The 24,404-nt window shown below is 34.2% G+C and overlaps 2 protein-coding genes across 2 annotated transcripts; one reads left to right on the top strand and one right to left on the bottom strand.

The window, feature by feature from the left end:
• The first annotated feature begins 234 nt into the window (after positions 1–234).
• LOC121725413 (F-box/LRR-repeat protein fbxl-1-like) lies at positions 235–1,802 on the top strand. Its single transcript, XM_042112388.1, has 2 exons — positions 235–412; positions 635–1,802. The coding sequence occupies exon 2, from the start codon at positions 667–669 to the stop codon at positions 1,723–1,725; it is 1,059 nt and encodes a 352-aa protein (XP_041968322.1). The 5' UTR covers positions 235–412; positions 635–666; the 3' UTR covers positions 1,726–1,802.
• A 1,169-nt stretch (positions 1,803–2,971) lies between these two features.
• LOC121725408 (phenylalanine--tRNA ligase beta subunit) lies at positions 2,972–22,861 on the bottom strand. Its single transcript, XM_042112375.1, has 12 exons — positions 22,715–22,861; positions 22,543–22,598; positions 22,256–22,410; positions 21,943–22,099; positions 21,646–21,822; positions 20,460–20,639; positions 16,965–17,140; positions 14,951–15,100; positions 14,305–14,437; positions 9,696–9,906; positions 5,396–5,545; positions 2,972–3,126 (listed from the first exon to the last, which is right to left on the bottom strand). Exons 1-12 carry the CDS (start codon positions 22,770–22,772, stop codon positions 2,975–2,977), a joined length of 1,755 nt encoding a protein of 584 aa, XP_041968309.1. The 5' UTR covers positions 22,773–22,861; the 3' UTR covers positions 2,972–2,974.
• Positions 22,862–24,404: the final 1,543 nt, after the last annotated feature.

The raw sequence follows: 24,404 nt of genomic DNA, 5'->3' as shown, positions 1-24,404 counted from the left end.
ATGCGGTTGTCAAACGTCAATCCTGATATGAAAAAGCGTGTTCCATAATTGGAATATCTACTGATCATTGCAATTTAACGAGATTTGATTGGCTACAGAGATGTCAAATCGAGCTGAATATACTACTGGGACTAGTAATCGAAAACACATTAACCGTCAACATAACGTCAAAATAAAAATAGTATCATCAAAGTCAAAGATGAAAGTTATTTTTAAATAGAATTTAATTTATATTTTTACCTTAATAATTTTTATAAAATGCCTAGATGATCCTGAAATGGAAAATAAAGATCCTACATAAATAGAGAAACGAGAAACGTCTAACTATCGTTTAGTTGAAGTTTCCATAAATTATGTTTTTACTAAAGCAAACAGTACAATATTCTCGAATAGGAAGCAAGGTAATCCCGAGGTATGTTATGCGTAACTATTTATTACATTGCATTTACAATTCTGTAAACTCACAAATCAGTTCTTATATTTTGTCACTTACTTTTGGTGATACTTCAATCTTCATAATACATCATACAAAAATAACAAAATCATATGTTTACATTAAAGAAATTAACTGCAAACATTATACATGTGGATAAATGCAGGTAAAGCCTAAATAAAAAAAACAATAATTTTCTAGGACTACCAAAGAGTTGGCAGTTGTAAACGAGGATGGTGCACCTGGAGATGAGTGGTTCGCCGTCACATTCTCACACACTCACTGTAAATGATCTGCCAAATGAATTACTTATTTATATTTTTTCTATGATAGATTTTGAGTCTCTGTTGTCTGTGGCGAATGTGTGTATGAGATGGCAGCAGCTATGTTTGACTCCATGCGTGTGGGACAATACACGACTAATAGTATGTATGAAGAACTATGTGAGAATCAGTGATAGTATTGTGCCTTTTGTTTCTAAATACTTAAAAAATGTCAAATTGCAGTATTTTAAATTGTATTCTCAAGTTAGGACATCATTAATAAGCTACTGTCCTAATTTGACCCATTTAGAAATAAGTATATCCCAGGTGGACAGCTGTATATTCGATGATCTAGGTCATTGGCCTAATTTAAAATTTTTGAGTTTTCGCAATTCATTGATAGTACAAAATGCAGAAAACGGGAATGGCAATTTTGTTTATCATTTGCCATTTGAGAAATTAAAGCATCTGGAAACTTTGATATTATCAAACTTTGCATTGACGCATGGTAGTCTGTACAGCATGCTGCAGTGTGTCCACTTAGATAGAATCAATATGGAAAAGATGAAAAATATCCCTGCAGAATTTTTGGAGAATTTATTGAAAACTAAACAAAACACTTTACGAGCCCTGCATATATACGGGGACACATTGAACGATGATATCATGCGTTCTATATCCAAGTGTAGGCACCTCCAAGTTCTCCACATCATGACTTGTAAAACTTTGTTCGACTCGAGTTTACTTCATTTGTATAGATTGAAAAATTTACACTCTTTGAAATTACGTCACGGGTACTTCTCTACAAATGCGTTAATTGCTTTCTTCTCAAACAATATTTTTCAAAACCTTACCTACTTAAGCTTGTCGAGATGTCTACATGTAACTATGCAAGTTGCTAAAATTATCAAAACCAATGCTCCTAATCTTAAAGAATTATCTTTCTACCTATGTCCATTTATAATTGCCCCAGACTTTAAGAGATCAGAACTGCAAAACATGTTCAATATAGAGTTGTTACTAGACTAAATCAAAGGTTGTTAGAAATATATAATGCAGCTAGTGTGTCCTTATAATATTAAGCTCCTGATTCTGAGCAGCAGAACATGATTATTATATAATTATGTACTTGATCAGATCAAGTCAAGGTTGTTGCAAACAATAAACAGATTATAATAATATGATACCTGGTATGTCCGTCCCTTTAACTATCAACTGGATTAATTATATTTATTATTGTGCTTAAATAATATTGGCGATCATATTGGTTAAGGTTATTTTATGTCATATAAAATTCAATTTTAACAAGAGAGCCTTGCACTTGAGATACTCATACTTTGTGCCAGTCACTAAAAACTGTACCTGTAAATTTTAAATGTTAACTAAATCCATTCACCAGTTTGTGCAATACTACAATATGTATTTGTAATATACTTTGCACATGAATGTAAACAAATAGTTGTGTGGTTAAATGTTTAGGGTGTATAAGAAAAACAATTAATCATATTTATTATAATTCAGTATTTAAAGAAAGTATTTTGATAAGAAAATCAGATTTTTATAAATCTATAGTATTAACAGACAGACCATAGAAGTTTCAAGTGCCTTGAATGATGAATACCTAGTAAATATTGCGATAAAATTAAATTTTATGTACGAAACATTTGTGGCAAATAAGAAATACCTACTTTTTGAGTCAATTTCAAGACCTATAAATTACTACTCTCGAATTCATTTTAGAATAAGTTACTAAACATAGCTTTAAAATAGACATCAGAGGTTGCAGGTTTGACTAGATAAATTGTAATTATTTTATTCTAAGTCGTGAAATTTTGTTTGTCTTCGAAATCTCCATTCCAAGTTCGACTACTTGAGCTTGCAATTTAATTCATTAAAAAATGCATATTTTTATGTAAATTTAATAAGATTCTTATTAGAAATGTTTATTTACGACTTGATAAATTGTTTCCAACGATTTACAATAAATTAAACTATTATTTATATATTGCGTTTTAATTTAATTTTACTCACATAAAATTACTAGTAAGTATGATATTGATCACAAAGTCAGAACCTGGATCAGTGATGTCAGATCTCACTTAGTCTTAGCTCAGCACATAGTTTATACTTTATACCATAGAGTAATGTAGGTATATATGTATAGTAGGTACTTTATAGACACCTCGTTAAAATTAAGACAGCATAAAGGTGTTTAAAAAATGAGCTTTTAATAATTCATAAATAATTTTTATTTGCATAACTTTGCATATTCAACCAACTATACAAAAGGTTCGATGTTAATTTCAACAGCGGAGCACGGGTTAGACAGCTCAAATGCAGTTAATACATTGGGATGAATCACTCCAATTTTTCCTATAGTTTTCCCCCGCAACACGACTTCGGCACATCGCCCAGGAAAATAAGCTGGATCTGTAATGATAAAATTTTGTAAATATTAACAATCAAGAAAATATTTAATGGCGACACTAAAGTTGATCGCACATTTACCAGCATACACGCGCCGAACGCACCGCATTTTAGAATTCATTGTATGAAATTATGTGATACTAGATGTCCCGCGCGGTTTCGCCCGCGTAAATTAGGAATTTTACGGAAACCGTACATTTTCCCATAAAAATAGCTCTTATGTCCCTACTCCCTTCACTTGGTTTACTCTATATCTGTGCCAAATATTGTCATAAAAATTGCTCCAGTAGTTCGTAATTTCTAATATTTCCACCGTTTTTCCAACATTTTCCTGAGTTTCTTCGGTCGTATTAGTCTTAGCATGATAATAGTCTTACTCGATAAATTAGCTATCTAACACTGAAAAAAGTTTTTAAATCGGACCAGTAGTTCCTGAGATTAGCGCGTTCAAGCAAACATACTCTTCAGGTTTATAATATTAAGTATAGATTTTTTTTAATTAAAGCTTGAGAAACTCACAACTATGAAAAGTACCAATAACAGAGTCATTATAGGCTAGGTATAATATGGTAGTGATGATGATGATGATGATGATAAATGTAATTTGCATAGTAGCATATGCTTTCCGTTCTTAAAACAACGCGGAAACTCCCAAACTTGTATCTATAAAGAATCAGGAGTTCTCTCAGCACCTTTCGAACCACGGTATACCAGGTATACCTCGGTGCAAAATCTTACTTGTTGGTAGCATATGCTTAGAATACTTCTCACGAAACCGAAGTCACCACATGTTTCCATATAAATTTTGAGGAGTTCCCTCGATTACTTATGCATCCTTCATCAGATCACCACTTTTGTGAATATAATACCAAATTGGGATGATACCCTATATACCAAAAGAAAAATTTTGAAAATCGGTTTACAAACGGCGGAGTAATCGTTGAACATAAGAAAACGAACATAACACCTCCCCCATTTTGAAAGTCGGTTAAAATTGTAGCATAATATGTGTTATTCTGATGTATAAGCTATATTATTGTAAAGTTTCATTCAAATCCGTTCATTAGTTTTTGCGTGAAAGAGTAACAAACATCCATACATCCATACATCCATACATCCAAACAAACTTACGCCTTTATAATATTAGTAGGATCTCCCGGCTCCCACGTTCGTTCGCACCACAGGTTCGCACCGAACGTGCCGCATTTTGGTTTCAAACTGACTTTAAATTTCGAAGCGAAAACGGTAAGTGACATCACTCTTGTGTATTTTACGTGGGAATTTGCGTGGTGGCCGCAAAGGAAGATCGAGCCGACTTAATTGATTTCGGCTGTCGTATATTATGGACGCTGTTGAGCATTCGTGTACTAGGTAACCCATAAAAAAATGTCGTATTGAGTTATGAATGCAGTAATGTTCTTTAGACTATTTAGAACAAAACTGCATTCAAAATGTAACAAAAAAAATATTTTGTGGGTTACATTAATAATAATAATAATAATAAAGCCTCTTTATTATCCTTAACTTTACAAAAAAAAGTTTACATAATACTTATTTTATAGACATACATATTTATTTATGAGAAAAAGTAATTAAAGTTAAGGCCCCTGTCGGGTATAGGCTTCCTCCAAAATTTTCCAAGTTTTCCTTGATGCAGCTTTCTTTGTCCAGTTATTCCTAGCGTATTTTTTAATTTCGTCTACCCAACGTTCTTTCGGGCGGCCTCTAGGTCTTTTGCCGCCAGGGCCTGGCCAATTTATACGTGGGAGAGCCATGCTTCGGCACGAATGGGCCGGCTCGACCGGAGAAATACCACGTTCTCACAGAAAACCGGCGTGAAACAGCGCTTGCGCTGTGTTTCAGCGAGTGAGTGAGTTTACCGGAGGCCCAATCCCCTACCCTATTCCCTTCCCTTCCCTTCCCATCCCTACCCTCCCCTATTACCCTATTCCCTCTATTACCCTGTCCCCTTATTTCATAGAAAAAAAGAAAATTTGTGGTTAGAATTGTCCATCTCTCATCTGTCATATTGTGTCCAGCCCACTTCCAGTTTTGTCTCTTCATGTGTTGCAAAGCGTCTATAATTTTTGTTTTTTTTGTTTTTGTTTGGGTTACATTACACAGATGCTTAACATCGAGCATATATACCGACGACATTCTTGGAAAACTTTGAGAGCGCGACGCAGGACTGTGGTGCTATTTGTTGGTGAATGGTACCGCCACATTATAGTAACGGAAACAGTTGTCCAGAAGCGAAGTCACGTCTACGTACCGTCAGCCTGACGCAGGGCGTAGCCGTCGGCGCCCCAGGGCGTCTGCAGCAACCGCATCAGGCGGTCCAGCAGCCCGTGAACAAACTGGAAGCCGCCCGCGCGCCCGCAGTGCACCGCGCACACTCGCCGCTCGTTGCGCGCGCCCGTCTCTGATGGTACATAATACCATATTACAATTTAGATGAATATGAGCCATATTTATAGTATAATGATAATAATTGTGCATTAAAAATTAAAATTCCCTATCTCAAAAACTACTGAACCGATTTTGATGAAACTTGTAGAGTTCCCTAAGTTGAACAATACCTTGTACAACAAAAAAAAAAGAACTGCTTAAATCGGACTTGTAGTTCCGGAGATATGTGAACACAAACATAAAAACATATTATTAAGTACCATTGAAGAAATTGATTCCTAGGTTTGACGGGCCTATGTCATTTGGTCGGCTTATGTCAATTCAATGTTATAGTTTGTGCGTTCTAAGATGATATGGGTGACAGTTTTCATGTTCCTTGCTACGGGTTTTTTTTACAAGAAAACAAAAAAAATCAAAATGTAATAAATTATATTCCATCTACAAAAACAAATGTTTCCTATAATTGTAAATGAATAAAAATGAAAAGATGCTAAATGCTAACTTATTAATAAAAATTATAAAATATATTAACTGTGAAATAGGAGTATAAAATTATTGTTACAAAAACATTTAACAAATGTCATATGCATATAAATTAAACAGAACTTAAATTATTAAATTAAGGATTGTTATAATTACTATAGAGAGTTAAAAACGGTGCTGACACGCGCGAATATGATGCGCGCCGCCCAATACGATAATTATAATTAATATTATGTAGGTCTATATAGAAAAGCTGATATTCTATTTTTAGGATAATATTTTATTGAATTAGTATGTTTATTTTATTATGACAGAGCAATTAATTTCGATTTATAATTCCCTTATAGAAATTAAAAAAATATTTAATTAAAGCTGGTCAGAAAAGGTTTACGGGAAATATTATAGAAAATAAATTAAGGGAGTGTGAAATTCTTATTTCAGATAGTAATATTATTTTAGAAAGTTTAAAATATAATGAAAATGTGGGTTTAGTTAATAAGTGTATTGAGTTAAAGGCAAAAATTCAAATAATTTATTTAGAGATTAAAAAATTGTGTAGTAAGTCGGAAAATAAAAATATTAAAATGGAGTTCGATTAAAAAACGGCTTGTAGTTTGTTGCCGGTTATGTACTGTAATGAAGAGACAACGAAAAAATTAATTGATGGTATAGAAATGTATGCAGATATGCTTCAAGAGTCGGATCATAATTTATTAATTATATTTATTTTAAAAAATAGGCTTTCCGAAAATGCTAAATTGCGTATGCTTATAAATTATGTTTCGGTTAAAGATATGGTTAAGGATATGAGAACTCTCCTTTTGACAAAAATTGTTTTACGGCTATTAAGTCACGTCTTCATCAGGCAACTCAAGGTTGAAGGTCAATTGAAGAATACGGTTGTGAAATTGAAAAACTTTTTACGGATTTGACTATTGCACAAGCAGAAGGAAATTCTGCCAATTATAGTGTACTTAAGCCGTTAAATGAAAAAATTGCCATTAAAAGATTTTCAGAGGTTTAAAAAATAGTAAGTTAAGTACGGTAATTGCTGCTAGGAACTATTCTTCCTTAAAAGATGCTATCCAGGCTGCCAAGGACGAGGAAGTTTCCTCGCCGTCGACGTCGGCTAGCGCTGATGTCATGAAGATCCGGAGGGCATCGCATCGTGGTAGACGTGGTGGATTTCCAGGTAGGAGTAATTTTAATATGCGGTTCTCTACACCTAGATTTTCTTATAATTCAAGAGGACAGATTAATAATAATAGACATTTTTCTCGTGGTAATTTTTATAGCCGCAGTAATCAACAGCGATCTCAGAATTTAAAGCGTGGTAAATTTAATAGGTCTAGGCGTGGTAGAAATAATGTGTTTCCAATTAACACAGACAATAATAATGATGAGCATAATAGTATTGAGAATGATGTAGACAATTTAGCAGATAAATTTTTTCGTTTTTAAAAATCATATTTACACTTTAAATAGTAAACAAAAGATAGTTATTTTTAATATTAATAAAATAAAATATTATTTTTTACTGGACACGGGTGCTTCGTTATCTGTTATAAGAAGCGAAGTCTTACCAAAGAATAGTGTTGTTTATAGAAGTAAAACTGTTGTTAATGGAATAGGAGGCCTTGCTAAATCTGAAGGCCATGTATTTCTTAATTTACTAGCAAAAAATGGTGATTGTTTTCATCATAAATTTCATATTTTTACTAATTTATCATTGAAGGTTCATGGTATTATAGGACTTGACTTTTTAAGTAAATTTAAATGTGATATTTTATTAAATTCAAATGCTCTAAGTTTTTGTTTAAATGGTAAGCAGAGTGTAATACCAATTTATGAGGTACCAGATTATACAACGGATTATTTATTTATACCAGGTCGATGTGAATCAATACATTATGTAGCTGTTGAACCAGGTTTGGAAGGTGATTGTGTAGTGTGTGCGAAAGAGTTAAGTAAGGATTTGTTTTTAGGAAGTGCTATACTCTACAAGTCCAAACTCTTCATTGCTATTAATTATTTAAGAATCATTAATAAATTTATTAACCCATACAATTACAATACAGTAGTGAATTTTGATAATTTTTCTTAATTTTTATCAAGAAACCATGAATTATATAGTTTTGGAATGATAAAATCTTTCACCATATCTCATCATAATTACCAAAAATCTTTGTCGCTAACACAGAAATAGATCAAGATATCTCTGTGGTCGCTAAAGAGTAAAGAGCGAGCGCGGCGTTAGATGAGGAGGCCCCAACATGTTTTTCAGTAAAACAGAGAAACAAAAAGAAAATAAAGTTAGGTTAAAAATATTTTAGTTGCACGATTTGTCAATTTGTAGACTTGTTTTGATAATAGAAATTGATTTTATTGTAATGCACCTTTCGATATCGTTTTTAGAAATTCCGTTGTAAGATTGTCCAATTTAGAGTGCAAGTTAGTATTTTTGATAAACAATTTAAATTTTAGTTTTACAAATAATAAATCCGATGTATGAACCATATTTTTGGTATGAATTCGGTTATAAAGGTCGTCTCGTTTTGTATGATGTTTAAGTTTTTTTTGAAGGACATGTTCAGTTAATCGATTGTTTTTTTTTTATCAGCATTAGTTTTTCTGGTATGCATTCAGTTAATTAGAGGAGTTAAGGTAGTGTGCTGAAAAAATATTCTGATGTGCATTTAATAATATCCCTAAAAAAAGTACCGTTTTAAAATTGAGAAAATTTCCTGTACGCAAAGGTATATATATCAGTACACAATTTGAAAAATTCTGCTCGATAGAAAAAAATCTCAAAGATGACTGTTATAACGTTGTTTTTCAAAATTAAATCATTTTATGGCTAAATTACACACTTTCTAGTAAAAACAAAAAATGTAGTACATTTGTCGTAACCTATTACCTAACCTAAACGATTTGATATATTTGATTTGTGTAATAATAAAAACAAAAGGTTTTTACTCCTATTTTCTATTATCAAGGCACGCGGCGAGCGCGTAACAGCCACTGTACAAGGCGCGCTGATATGAATGTTATTTTAATGTCCTTTACGTCGACATTCCTATTTCAAAACAAGAAATGGAAAGGGCATAAGCGACAAAATGGTTTTTGTCGCGTAATTTAAAAACCATAAATATATATATCATTTAAGCTATGGGCAAATTAAAGTGAATGCTTGAACCAATCTATGTACAAATTTTAGAAGTTTAAATCACTCTCCTCTGTTGGCAAAATTACAATCCCTTTTTTTACAGAGTGTTATGTCATGTTATGCTATGGGTAATTCAAAGACAAAGACATGATGAATACTGACAATGAACTTTAATTTCTTAGCTTTAGTCATTGCTGAGAAAAATCGATATTGCTACAGCCAAATTATCAAGGCGTCGCCTTAAGTTGAATAGGATTCATATTATGTTTCGATACATTTCATTTTCCTTTTTTATCATAACGGCAGGCAAAAAACGTGCCATACCTGTGCAGTGTATATTTGTCTTTTTATGTCCAAACTCGAATAAGTTTTCAATCATATTGAACACCTACGAATAATATAGTTTTTATTATTCGTAGTTGAACACAGACCAAATATTCTATAGCTTATGTAATTTATGCATTGCTATTCTGGCTAATTATATTTTATTACTAAGGAAATATAGATATCTCACCAGCTTCTTCGTCTTTCAACACAACGTCGCTAATCTCAAACAGTTTGAGCGGCAGTGGCATCTTCTTATTGGCAGCCAGAGTTTTGAGCAGGCCGGGCAGCAGCCGAGTCCGCACCACTTGAAACTCCAATGTTTTCGGATTGGATATGTGCACAGCGGGCTCCTGATCTATGTCAACACCCAGCTTGGTAGCCACATCCTCTCTGGAGCACTGAAAATATTAATGTTAATTACAATCATTTATGTTTCTAACCGACTTTAAAAAAGGATGTTATCAATCCGACGCGTATGTATGTAATATTTCCAGAACTGTCCAGTTTTTGTATATTATGTTAATTTATAGCAGCTTCTAAACAAATGTGCTAAATTTCAAAAGTGTATGTATGTATATATGTATGTTTTTATGTTTGTGCACTTGTTATAGTATTACATTTTTAACTAACATACTATAACACACGCATATCTTCGGAACTACAAGATCCGATTTAAGTGATCTTTTTTAGTTGTTCTAGCTATTGTTCAACTTAAGGAATACTTACTGCAAGTTTCATCAAAATCGGTTCAGTAGTTTTTGAGATAGGGGATTTTAATTCTTAATTACGTACAATTTGAAGTCGGTTTTATATTTTTAAAATACTACTAGAGATCGCCCAATGGTCGAAATTCGACCTTAGTTTCAACGACATTAGGACTACCTATATTTTGTAAAAAATATTGACTTTATCTTTTTTTTTTTCAACTCTTGTCTCTGGTACTTAGCTGATCTCAGACTGGCCGTGTAAGCATTGTCTAATAGTACAGTCTGTCAAAAAAGTCATGAAATTAAAAAGTGGCAACATCGTAGTGTCATCCCTTTTTTCTTAGATTGATTTGTAAGGGATGACACTACGATGTTGCTACTTTTTAATTTCATGACTTTTTTGACAGACTGTATCTAAGATTCAATAAAAAAAACTATAATCCTTTTTGAATTTGTCAACTTGTTATCAACAGACTTCAACCATAAGTAAAAGAGTATAATTCGTATGTATGTGCTTGTCACTCAAAAATCTGTCATTTCTCATGTGTGTGTGTTGTAGTGTGTGTAATGTTTTATTTGTTAAAAAATCCATACTAATATTATAAATGCGAAAGTATCTCTGTCTGTCTGTCTGTCTGTCTGTCTGTCTGTCTGTCTTGCTTTCACGCCAAAACTACTGAACCGATTGCAATGAAATTTTGTATACAGTTATTCTAGAGTCTGAGAAAGGACATAGGCTATATTTTGATGTGGGAAAATATCTTATTTCCATGAAAATTTCGATGAAAATGAATTCACATTGCGCGTGGCCAGCGCTCATCCCGGGGGTCCTGGGTTCGAGTCCCGCAGGCGGAACAAAAAGTTTTCAATTTTCCTGGGTCTTGGATGTGTATTAAAATAAAATTTCAAAAATCTTAAACATATTTTATGTATAATATTATAAAAAATCCAGAAATATATCAATGGAATGAACATTTTAGTTCTAATACGATTCAACAGATGGCGTTTTATTTTTTACTTTATTGTAACATAGAACTAATCATACTTATTAGTTAGTATGTTTTTGTTTATAGTTTTTAATACGTTAGAATATGATGTTTAATAATATTATAATCCATACTAATATTATAAATGCGAAAGTATCTCTGTCTGTCTGTCTTGCTTTCACGCCAAAACTACTGAACCGATTGCAATGAAATTTTGTATACAGTTATTCTAGAGTCTGAGAAAGGACATAGGCTACATTTTGATGTGGGAAAATATCTTATTTCCATGAAAATTTCGATGAAAATGAATTCGCATTGCGCGTGGCCAGCGCTCATCCCGGGGGTCCTGGGTTCGAGTCCCGCAGGCGGAACAAAAAGTTTTCAATTTTCCTGGGTCTTGGATGTGTATTAAAATAAAATTTCAAAAATCTTAAACATATTTTATGTATAATATTATAAAAAATCCAGAAATATATCAATGGAATGAACATTTTAGTTCTAATACGATTCAACAGATGGCGTTTTATTTTTTACTTTATTGTAACATAGAACTAATCATACTTTTTAGTTAGTATGTTTTTGTTTATAGTTTTTGATACGTTAGAATATGATGTTTAATAATATTATAATCCATACTATACTAATATTATAAATGCGAAAGTATCTCTGTCTGTCTGTCTGTCTGTCTGTCTTGCTTTCACGCCAAAACTACTGAACCGATTGCAATGAAATTTTGTATACAGTTATTCTAGAGTCTGAGAAAGGACATAGGCTACATTTTGATGTGGGAAAATATCTTATTTCCATGAAAATTTCGATGAAAATGAATTCGCATTGCGCGTGGCCAGCGCTCATCCTGGGGGTCCTGGGTTCGAGTCCCGCAGGCGGAACAAAAAGTTTTCAATTTTCCTGGGTCTTGGATGTGTATTAAAATAAAATTTCAAAAATCTTAAACATATTTTATGTATAATATTATAAAAAATCCAGAAATATATCGATGGAATGAACATTTTAGTTCTAATACGATTCAACAGATGGCGTTTTATTTTTTACTTTATTGTAACATAGAACTAATCATACTTATTAGTTAGTATGTTTTTGTTTATAGTTTTTAATACGTTAGAATATGATGTTTAATAATATTATAATAATATTATATATATACTAGCTGTTGCCCGCGACTTCGTCCGCGTGGACTTTAGTTTATAGCGCGCGGTGTCAACAAAATTTGTGTCAAATTTAAAAACTTTTTAAAACCCTGGTAAGTGGTACCCCTCTTAGGGCCGCGCTACACCGGAATGGCAGCGCTGAAAGTGCTCGCCTCGCCGCTGCCATTCCGGTGTAGCGCGGCCCTTAATTAATCAAAATACCCAAAAACAGCTGTGCAGTGTGCACATAATCTATACTAATATTATAAATGCGAAAGTATCTCTGTCTGTCTGTCAGTCTCGCTTTCACGCCAAACGCCAAAACTACCGAACCGATTGTAATGAAATTTTGTATACAGATAGTCTAAAGCCTGAGAAAGGACATAGGCTACTTTTTTACTGGAAAAAAGGGTTGTAAGGCTCGTAAATTTGTTCAAAAAATTCATAATAGATGGCGCCGTGCGTCTTCTACATCGCGCTGATGCTTGCTCAAAAGTCTTTCTATAAGAGGTGGTATCATCTTACATTTAAGTCTCGATTTTTTTCGATTGTTATATCTATTCTACGGTATTAAATAACTCAATACTTTATCTGTGCAGGCAGTGACGTAACCTTAAGACCAAATTTCACCAACGACTGTTAAAGTTAATGATCGAATTAGTATCACGTTAGCTGTTTCGTTTTTCATATGAATGAAAGAGAAGACAGGACATTTTAACAAGCTGTTAACACTAACAGACGTTGGTGAAATTGGGGCTAAACCTATCAATGATAAATAGTTTATGGGTAAAGTTGTGTAATTGGGGGGCTAAATATGCTTTGAAATTTGGCATAAAATATAAAGTTTAATATAAAAAATAAAGTACTTATTGTGTGCACACTACACAGCTGTATTGATTTAAGGGGTACCAGGGTTTTTTTATAAAAGCTTTTGACACCAATTTTGTTGACATCGCGCGCTATAAACTGAAGTCCACGCGGACGAAGTCGCGGGAAACAGCTAGTGTATGATAAAAGCATAATTTCAAAATAATATTAGCTCGATGCACTCCTTCACCATATCTATATCTATATATTAATACGTGAGGCAAAAACTTTGTATCCCTTTTGACGAAAAATAGGAAAACGTAGGTGAATGAAATTTTGCACAGTTATAATTTATATGGTAAAGGAGTGCATCGAGCTAATATTATTTTGAAATTATGCTTTTATTACACATTTTTTTATTAAATAAAACATTACACACACTACAACACACACACTAGGAAAAATGACAGATTTTTGAGTGACAAGCCTATACATACGAATACTCTTTTATTATATACTCTATTATTATATATACTCTTTTATTTATTGTTGAAGTCTGTTGACAACAATGTGACAAATTGAAAATGGATTATAGTTTTTTTATTGAATCTGAGATACTATTAGACAATGCTTACACGGCCAGTCGGAGATCAGCTGAGTCCTAGAGACAAGAGTTGAAAAAAATATGATAAAGTCAATATTTTTTTACAAAATATAGGTAGTAGTACTAATGTCGTTGAAACAATATATAAGTCTATGGTTGAAACGAAGGTCGAATTTCGACCATTGGGCGATCTCTAGTAAACTTTAACTGTGCAAAATTTCATGCACCCATTTTTCGTAAAAAGGGTTACAAAGTTTTTCGTTCGCGTATTAATATTATGATTGTTGTCTAATGTGTTTCATAGAAAGACCAAACAGCGAAATTCGTGTCGTGGCTGACATGCTATTCGGTCTCATCGCGTTGTGTCATCGAAGAAAAGCCGTGACTCGTGAGCTCGACTGCCACATGGTAGACTCACAAGTCACAATGGAAAAACCTCTGAAATAGCCAGATTTACTGAACGGTACAAGGAGTTTCCTACTACAACCAGAACATAGTCATCGTCTCGTAATCGAAAGCAATCTTTCAAATAGTAAGTGCTTACTAGAGTGAACGTGAGCGCTTCAGTGTACCCGGCGTGAGCGCACTCCACGCGCAGCTGCTCGGTCAGCTTGTTGAGAGGCACCTGCCCGCCCGCCGTCACCACCTGCGCGGGCCGACGCTCGATATTGTTGTACCTGAAATTTTACAGCGTACATAATATTAGTATGTAACAAGATTCTACATTCTAGAAGATAGAGTAGAGACTAGAGAACAAATACTTTTAGTGCTTTATCACATTACAGTAAGTATTATAATTAGATAACGCCCGCAACTCCGTTCCAACAAAGAGTTAACAGAAAGACAAATACTTAAAAGTACATTTATAATATTAGTATGGATTAAAAAAGAACATAAGAAATTAACAATGTATTGTTGGGAATAGATGAAGCCAGATGAAATGTTTCTGAAAATTCTGGAAAACTCTTCGGCAATGGATAATGAAGCCATGTAAAGTTATAGTGTGTGAGTGTGGGATGGTTGTAACTTATTCATGCAACAATAATTATTATTGAACAGATTTTGATTGGCATTGTGATACTTTAGGCTTTGGGGTTTTAAACATAATATAGATTTAGGCTACTTGATACTCCATCCAAACAGTCCAATTTTTTTTGTTCCGGGCATAAGCAGTATTTGGTATGACTTACCCATAAGCAATAGCAATATCTTCGTACAGGTCGCAAGCGTGAATGACGTCGTGTCTCGTCGGTGGCACTTTCACCCGGAGCAGGGAGTTCTCGTGTGTTGTGGACAAACACATGCGAGACAACATACTGGCCACGGCGTCTCCGTCCTCACTGAAATATAACATTGTTATTGTGAAGCGTTCAGGCAAGGAACAGATTGCTTTAATGTTTTTGTGCACAGCCTGCACAGGTGAGTGATTTTTCTGTTTTCATAATGCATTTAACTTAGACCTTCATTTTGCTCTCAACACCTTCAGTTTCAATCATAATAATAAATAATGAGGTTTTTTCGTTTTTTTTTTAATGAAATAAGGGGGCAAACGAGCAAACGGGTCACCTGATGGAAAGCAACTCCCGTCGCCCATGGACACTCGCAGCATCAGAAGAGCTGCAGGTGCGTTGCCGGCCTTTTAAGAGGGAATAGGGTAATAGGGGAGGGTAGGGATGGGAAAGAAATAGGGAAGGGTAGGGAAGGGAATAGGGTAGGGGATTGGGCCTCCGGTAAACTCACTCACTCGGCGAAACACAGCGCAAGCGCTGTTTCACGCCGGTTTTCTGTGAGAACGTGGTATTTCTCCGGTCGAGCCGGCCCATTCGTGCCGAAGCATGGCTCTCCCACGTATAAAACGTTCCGTTGTCAACAAGGAACCCTTACATTAGATCTGTCTTAGGTCTGTCCGTCTGTCCGTCCGTCTGTCCGCGGTTTTGCTCAGAGACTATAGGACCTACAAAGCTGTAATTTGGCATGAATGCACATATTAATGATGCCGACAAAATGGTACATGAAATCTTAAAAAAAATATTTTTATGGTACTTTCCCTACACATCAAGCGGGGATGATTTTTTTTTGCGTACACCCCATCGTGTGGGGTGTCGTTAGATAGGTTTTTAAAAATATTATGAGTATTCATAGATCATACTTTTCCGATTTAGGGATCCGTTTGTGAAAAACATGTTAAGTTTTAAAGTGGAAAAAATAGTTAGAGTCCAGTATCCCCCCTTTCTACCAGCTAAACAGTTGCTTCTGGAAATGTGAAAAAATTTACGGGAGTAGAAAATATGCTAAATTTTAAAGGAAAACCATCACGGCTAAGAAATTTTCATAAGTTTTTGAGTTATAGCACAGAATATATTATATTAGAAGTACCAACAGAATTCCCACTCACGAAACTCGTTTAAAGAAATAACGACTAATGCTACGATACTATAAAGTTCAAATTCCGACCGCGCAGTGCTACAATCATATTTATCTATATGTGCGCTCTAGACTTTTTCTATCGCATAACTCGTACCTTTTCTGACGAAATCAGGGTTGTCTCTTTTTAAAAATAATATTATTATCTTTATACTATTTAATTAACTACATTTTATTTATCTCAAAATAATCTAAGATATTATGTCTTAGTACTATGTAGATTTTATTATCATAAATTTACGTGTAACTAGTTACGTGTACTTACTTAGATATTATGGTATATCGTATTATACAATATACATATACGGTATAACCGGCCTTATTAGTTAATATTAACTTATAAATAATAACGTAATAACCGACCAAGTGCAAGTCGGACTCGCGCACGAAGGGTTACGTACCGTTATAGACGAAAAATAGGCCAATAATTGTTTTTTTTGTATGGGAGCCCCCATTCAATTTTTATTTTATTTAAATATTATTAATAATTATTAAAGTAGACTTATAATTAAGGCCTTTGTGAAAATATCAAGTGCCTACCTGTTGCCGTTATTGATATCGAGCAAAAAAGACTAAAAAAATCACATTTCATATCAACTTAGTGGTAGAGTTGCCAGCAGGACATTTGTTGTATAAGTACCCTTACATATTAATTTTATTTTGTTTTTAGTATTTGAATTATAATAAATAATAACTTAACCATAGCTTCTGAAATTAATAATTAGTTATAGGTTTAAGTACCTTACAGTTTACAATATAATTTAAAATTTATTTACTTACTTTATACCAATATAACTGTTAGCATTATCAACATCAATAACTTCTTCTCTATACTCAATTTTCGGCCACAGGTCATATGCTCCATCGGGTGCATACACCTTACATTGCTGCACCTCATATTTGTTGCCACAATATTCAGAGAACATGCATACTATTGTGTCCAGTACCACTGATGCCTAAAAATTATTAAAATCATCAAAACATCAAACTTATTTTATATACTGCATATTTTGAAAATATGGTCTACTGAGTACTGTGTTAAGTTATGACATATAATAATATAATAATTATATCTTATTATTATTATAAATTAGGACAAACATTAGGAAAGAGAGAAAAATTAAGAGACTCCAAACATTAGAAAAACATATAATCAGAACAGGAGGGGTGAGCAAGGCACTTACGGAACTCAAAGGACACACTAAAGAGTGGATACCCAGACTTAAAAAACGTACAACTACCAGCACAAATAGAAAAGACATCAGCAAAATAGCTACAACTTTTTACAGAAATCTGTATGCAAACCCACAAAAGCAAACTACAGTAAATAGAGAAAGCTTACCCAAACCTAGCTATGAAGCTAGTCAAGTGCCGGAAATTCTACCATGCGAAGTGGAAAAGGCCATTCGCAGTCAAAAAATGGAGAGAGCCCCAGGCCCAGACAAAGTACCAAACGAAATCCAAAATGGCACCATCAGTGAACTCGTACATGTTCTTACCACAATATTTAACGACATACTAAAGACCTGCGCAATACCAAAGCAATGGAAAACATCGCATATCGCGTTCTAAAGAAGACTTAGGGAACTACAGACCAATAAGTCTCGTGTCAAAATATCTACAAGGTCTTCTCCAAAGTTATCTTAGAGAGAATCAACAAACAGCTGGATGAAAGACAACCGAAAGAGCAAGCAGGATTCAGGAAAAACTTTTCTACGTTAGACCACATACACACAGTAAAGCAGATAAAAGAGAAGTACAATGAATACAAGAAGGAACTGTATATGGCATTCATTGATTACTCAAAGGCCTTCGACAGCATAAGTCATGAAGCGATCTGGAAAAGCCTAGACCAGCAAGGCATACCCGTAACTTATATTGATATCATCAAAAACATATACCTAAATAGTGAAGCCAGAATAAGACTTGAAACAATAGGAAACAAATTTCAGATCGAAAGAGGCGCAAAACAGGGCGACCCCCTCTCTCCAAAACTATTTTCAGCTGTACTGGAAACCATCTTTCGAGAACTAGACTGGGAGAAGTATGGCCTTAACGTGAACGGAGAAAAGCTAAACCATTTAAGATTTGCTGACGATATAATTATCTTTGAAGAAAACCCAAACAATGATAAAACCTTGAAACAATGATAAAAGCTCTTGATACAGAAAGCAAAAAAGTAGGCCTCAGCATGAATAAGGACAAAACCAAAGTACTTACAAACTCCAAGCAAATCACCATAAAAGTTGACGATCAACCTCTCTAATACGTAAAAGATTACATCTACCTTGGACAACTAATCTCCCATGAAAACCAGACCACAAAAGAAGTCAACCGTAGAATTCCAAATGGTTGGAAGAAGTACTGGTCACTCAAAGAAATATTTAAATCTGACATGAGTTTAACCGTAAAAAAGAAAGCATTCAACACCTGTGTCCTACCCGTTATAACATATTATGGCTGTGAAACCTGGGCCCTCACAAAACAACACAGAGAAAAGTTGGAACGATACCAGAGATCCATGGAGAGAAGCATGCTAGGTAAAGAGACAAGACAGGATCAGAAACACTACAATAAGAGAAAAAACAAAAGTAATAGACATACTTACTCAAATAGACCAAAGAAAGTGGAGATGGGCCGGACACATGCTAAGAGACAAACAAAATAAATGGAGCACAGCCATCATTCACTGGTACCCGAGAGATGGTAAACGGAGTAGAGGTCGCCAACAAACCAGATGGGGGATGATCTAGCATTAAGAGGAGTCCACACCGCCGTTTTTCCATACAAACGTTGTCCCCTGTTTCCTCCCTGGATAATGCCGGTAGAGTTATGATTTTTTTCCTGAATATCTATGGCCACTATTAGCATGTCCCTATGTTTTCTTTTTTTTCATAATTTTATTATTAAAAAAGATAAGAACGTCCAAAAATAAAAAAAAAGGCCAGATTTTCCTCTGTGCTCAAACACCCAGAAAACAAAACTGGCTAGAATATACAAAAAAAATAAAACATAGGAGCACAGTTCAAGACTTGCTTTAATTCTTAATGAAAAAAGTACTTAATTGGTTAAGTTTTGGAGAAGGAATCAGCGGACAACGAATCAAAGATTTTCTGTTCTTTTATTAGAACTTTTGTCGTATTGTCTCTATCGCGCTCTGCGGTGGGAGACTTGAGATTGGTGAGACAGCAATACATTTTCAAATACTTATTTTCAATTTCTCTCGCCCCTGTTGTATCCTCTTAACAGCTGGACGCCACTGGAGAAGAGTAACACTAGACGGAACTGAGTGGAAAAGGCTGGAGGAGGCCTATGCCGAGAGGCACACTGACCTTCGAGACATCCTATAGCTTGAAGGCAGAATAAGAGGCTATCATCATCATCATCAATAATTATATCTATTGACGCTTCACACTACGTCAGTCTGGCCTGACAAGGGAAATATATTTAATACTTTTATACTACACCATGACTGGTGAGACATGTTCAATACTCAAGGAGGTGATATTTGGCTTTTATATTAGTTGAAAAAAATATATAAAAGAATAATATCAATTGATCACTGAGTAAGTGTAGCTTAAAGTTAAATAATTATTTACCCAACGCATGGACACCCCGCGAGCGGGAGGGGTAGCGCGCGGCGCATGTCGCCGCGCCTAAAGTAAGTACCTAATATTATTACATACTTAATTATAATTTGAATTGAGTACTGAATACTCTCCTTAAGTATTTATCAGGTCTCACCAGTCATGCTGTATACAATATACGTCAGGGGTTCCCAAACTTATTTTGTCTACTGCCCACTTTGACAAAAGATTAGCGCCCCCCTTGTTTCAATTTAAAATGCATCCAGATGAAATAAATCATCGCCTAAGCCACTACACAACACCCCCATTTTTTTCTGGGTCCCACACCCTTTAGAACTTCACGATAATGCCCACAAGGGGGCGTTATCGCCCACTTTGGGAAAGGCTGCTATACATAATACATATATTTAAGATTTTTATTATATTATACACAATATATTTAATACACATCCATGACCCGGAAACTTTTGAAAACTTTTTTGTTCCGTTGGCAGGATTTGGCTGAACCCGCGACTGCCGGCTTGAGTTACCAACAGCCCACCAACTGAGCCACAGAGGAGAAGTAAAAAGTTCATGTCATGTTTAGGCTGGACACCATGCTATGTCCGAACTCTAGATACACATGCAGTAGATAATCTACCACATCAAGAAAGTAAAACAATAATAAAATATTTGTAATAAAAATTACCTTTGTGAGATCTGTTGCAGTACATTCTATGAATACATTTTTTGTGTTGAGTGTTATTTTAGAATGATCTCCGTTTATAATTGGAGGCATTGACAAGACCACACCATTTTTATCCTTGATGACAGGATACACAGGACTATCTCTTATTATACCTAGATATTGTTTCAATTGTGCATGGGACTGTAAAAAATAAAAGCAAAAATTATTATTATTATTATAGCCTTTTGTTCAGTTCACCACCTAGTAAATATTACAATAAGAGTTATTTAATTGGCAGTACTAGTTGAATCTGGTGAAATTGCCCCTTCTCGGGTATAGGCCTCCCCCAGCCTTCTCCAGCCTTCTCTATCCATGGCTTTGTCAATCCAATCTTTCCCAGCTATTTGGACTATATTGTGCAACCAATTTTGTTTTGGTCTGCCTACTTTTCTTTTGCCCATGGGCCCTTTCCATTTGGTTGTCACGAATGTCCACCTCTTGTCCTTGAAGCGAGCAATATGTCCAGCCCATTGCCATTTCAAGGTAAGTGCATGTTTTAATGCATCTGTGATTTTTGTTTTTTCCCTTATTACTTCACTCCTTATTTTATCAATCTTTCTTATCCTTAGCATGCTTCTCTCCATTGCTTTTTGGGTGTTTTTTATTTTGGTTTTAATGTTTTTTGTGAATGTCCATGTTTGGCAGCCGTATAGGAGGCAGGGCATGATGCAGCTATTCATAATAATTTTCTTTGTGGGTAAGTTGTAGTTACCTTCTAATATTTCTTTTAGACCAGAATTTTTTCCATGTTAGATTGATTCGTCTTGTTACCTTCTCTACATTGCTGTTTGTGTCCATTGTTATTTGTTTTCCCAGGTAAACATAGCTGTCCACATAATCGATTGTTTGTCCGTTTACTTTTATTGGTCTTCTGTTGTTGTTGTTGGTCATTATTTTGGTTTTGTTTTTGTTCATATTCAGTCCTACCTTTTTACTCTCTAAGTAAAAATTAGTATACTATAATGCTTTAAATTGTTCAAATTTCAATAATTTTCTTCTTTTGTTCTTCTTCAAGTGGAATAAATTATTTTATTAATGATATGATAGAAAACACTCGTAATTGATAGATAGTTAAAGATTTTTCTTTTAAAAATTGTTATTGAATTATTTTTAAGTATTTTGTATATCAAGCTGCGAATCAACTTACAGAATATAATTCCATTAACTCTGGAGCGGTCATCTCTTTTGTTTGGTTGAGAGCTTTGAACTTGATATCCTCGGGTGGTAGAGCATCATAGACAAAAGGCCCCTGAATAGTATCCAAGTCGTGGGTACCAATAGCAACCAAAGTTCTTTTACGGCAAATGTTTTGATGTAACTTATCCTGAAATTTAAATAAACTATGTTTTATATTATTTACAATAATTTTAAATTTAACTAACTTAGAATTATAGTTTTTAGTTACAATTAGTGCACAGTAAAATTTTGTTGACATCTTTATTACCTGCAAATCAATAAAGCTGTCATAACTTTCTTTAGTGAAAGTAATACCCCGTAGAATGGCAGCAACGGCATATGGTCTTATTTGAGCTGTTGCAGGTGTCAGGTGTAATGCGTAACAGTCTTCAGTCTTTTTTACTTTATATTTGGGAGGGCTCTTCCTGGAAAAAAATAACAATGAAAATAGATACAAATGCATTTGAGTTTATTATTGTTACAATAAATTATTGTTACCATGTTTTTTAAATAATAATTAATTAATGTTATGTGCACTGTGCAGGCTAACAAATTATTATCCATTAAACAAAATAACTTACTTTCCTTGAAATACCAATATTCCATTCACCAGACCCTCCAGACACAGCAAGTCGTATCTATTAGCAGGTATGTCAATGCGGTACAATATTTCTTCCGACACCCCTGCCCCTGCTTGATCACCTTGTTCTTTCATAAGCATTTGCTTCTCTGTCGTCTAAACAGAATAAATTTATTTATTATGGATGATCTATTTTTGTTCATAATTAAATTTGAATGAACCACGTTTGAAGCTTATTACTTAGCGATAAGTTTCAAGAGTGGTACACCCGTCGGTGATTGTACTCACTACTTCATCTAATTCCAAACCAAATTCAAAACATAGGTTTTCGAATTCTTCATCCGCTGAAAAGTATAAACGGTATAATTTATAATTTATTCGTCATAATTCATAACCAAAGTACAGATTTTTCATTGCTGTAAGAAATATATAATTTTATGCCCACAATATTTATACTAACTGTAGGATTTTCCCAATGCGGCAAAAAGAACATCGCGTTTAACGGAGATTGTCGGCATTTTGATGACTTATAATAATCGTAATTTTTGTATTTAAATATCCTAATTCCTAGTATTTGAACTTTTCAAGCAAGTTGCACACGTTTTTATCAACATTCGTTCCATTTTGACATTTCGTAAACTTGTCACATGTCATCAAAATGTGTCAGAAACAATGATGAAATACCTACTCAAACCAGTTAAGTTACTACCACGCGCGTTGTGAAGCTTCAAATACGGCCCAATTGGGCCGTCCGTTGTTTAGTCTGCATGATGCATCACAGAGTACGTCTGCATCGAGCGCAGTGACGAATGTGCCGCGTCTTGTCTTACCTAAATAAATTGAAAATGACGTCGTGCGTGTATCGAAAATGTACCAAAGTAAACAAAACACATGGAAATTCTTACCACATGTCTTGATTGCAATAAATACCTCGATTATTTACATTTTCAATTATTTTTTCGAACAATCTGGCAAAAATCGAATTTTCGTCATAGCTCAGGCGAAGAAAGAGAAAATAGAACTGTCTCTTTTACGTTAATGGTTTTTCGTATCTTTTGTTTCACTCATATGTCAAATTTGTCAATGTCTGCAATTTTGAATTTGAAAATTGTTCGGAAGAGATTTAAGCCGGAAAATAGTATGGACGTAACATATCTGTATAAGTACAATATCATTGGTCAGAAATGTCTTAAAGAATGGGCCATTCACGGCAGGACTGCACGGCAGTCCTACACTGAATGGGTCTCACTCAAAATATTAAGTCTATGGTCTCACTGATTGGTTTCGTGTTTGGTTTGAAATCAATCTACTTGCAATCTACGAAAAAAGGGATGACACTATGATGCTACCATAAACCTAAGTATATATTAAGTCTATGGATGCTACCACTTTTTAATTTCTTCACTTTCTTGACAGAAGTATAATCGTAAGTTCATGTTCCAGCGGGAACATGTTTGACATGTGATGGTATATTCTATCCTTGTCTTACTCTCCGTATGTTTTGCAAGTTTGAGCAGGATAGACACAGTTTTTAACAGTTATTTCTGCAAATTATGGTGTGGTCTTAATTTAAAAAAAAATATGGTGTGGTCTTAATTTTAACCTGTACATTGTACAATGTATACCTAAGAACTGTTTCTTAAAAAATATTAAAATTAAGACAAAAACTAAGTAGTTGTATTAAGTGGCAGTAACGAAGTGCCCTATGCCTGTTATGGAGCTCTCTGGCGTTTTATAATTTTTTTCCATTATCCCTATTTTTACTTAAGAAACTGCATACTTTGAACTTTGATCTCTTTCTCTGTCATATGAGATGGTGAACTATTCACAAGAATTAAAGAATTTTTAATACTTACCTAAGATTACTGTTTTGTAAGCGTATAATTACCACACGTAGTATCGACTAGAAGAATGTTATTTTTGTTAAAAATAAACAATGATATTCTATGTTACTAATTGAAAATAAACCTAATAATTTACAATCATATTATTTTTATTTCAAAATCATCTCTTGTATTAATGGAAACAGTGTCCATATCATACTACCGCCAGACGGGCATAGGGCATAATATAATTACCACTTACTTAGAATAATGATTTTTCCCAAAATGAATTGTTTGGTAAAAAATTTTTAGCTTCATACGAAAGGT

Source organism: Aricia agestis, chromosome 3 (assembly GCF_905147365.1).
Source record: "Aricia agestis chromosome 3, ilAriAges1.1, whole genome shotgun sequence".
Taxonomy (NCBI): domain Eukaryota; kingdom Metazoa; phylum Arthropoda; class Insecta; order Lepidoptera; family Lycaenidae; genus Aricia; species Aricia agestis.
This window is presented reverse-complemented; position numbering and strand designations above follow the sequence as displayed.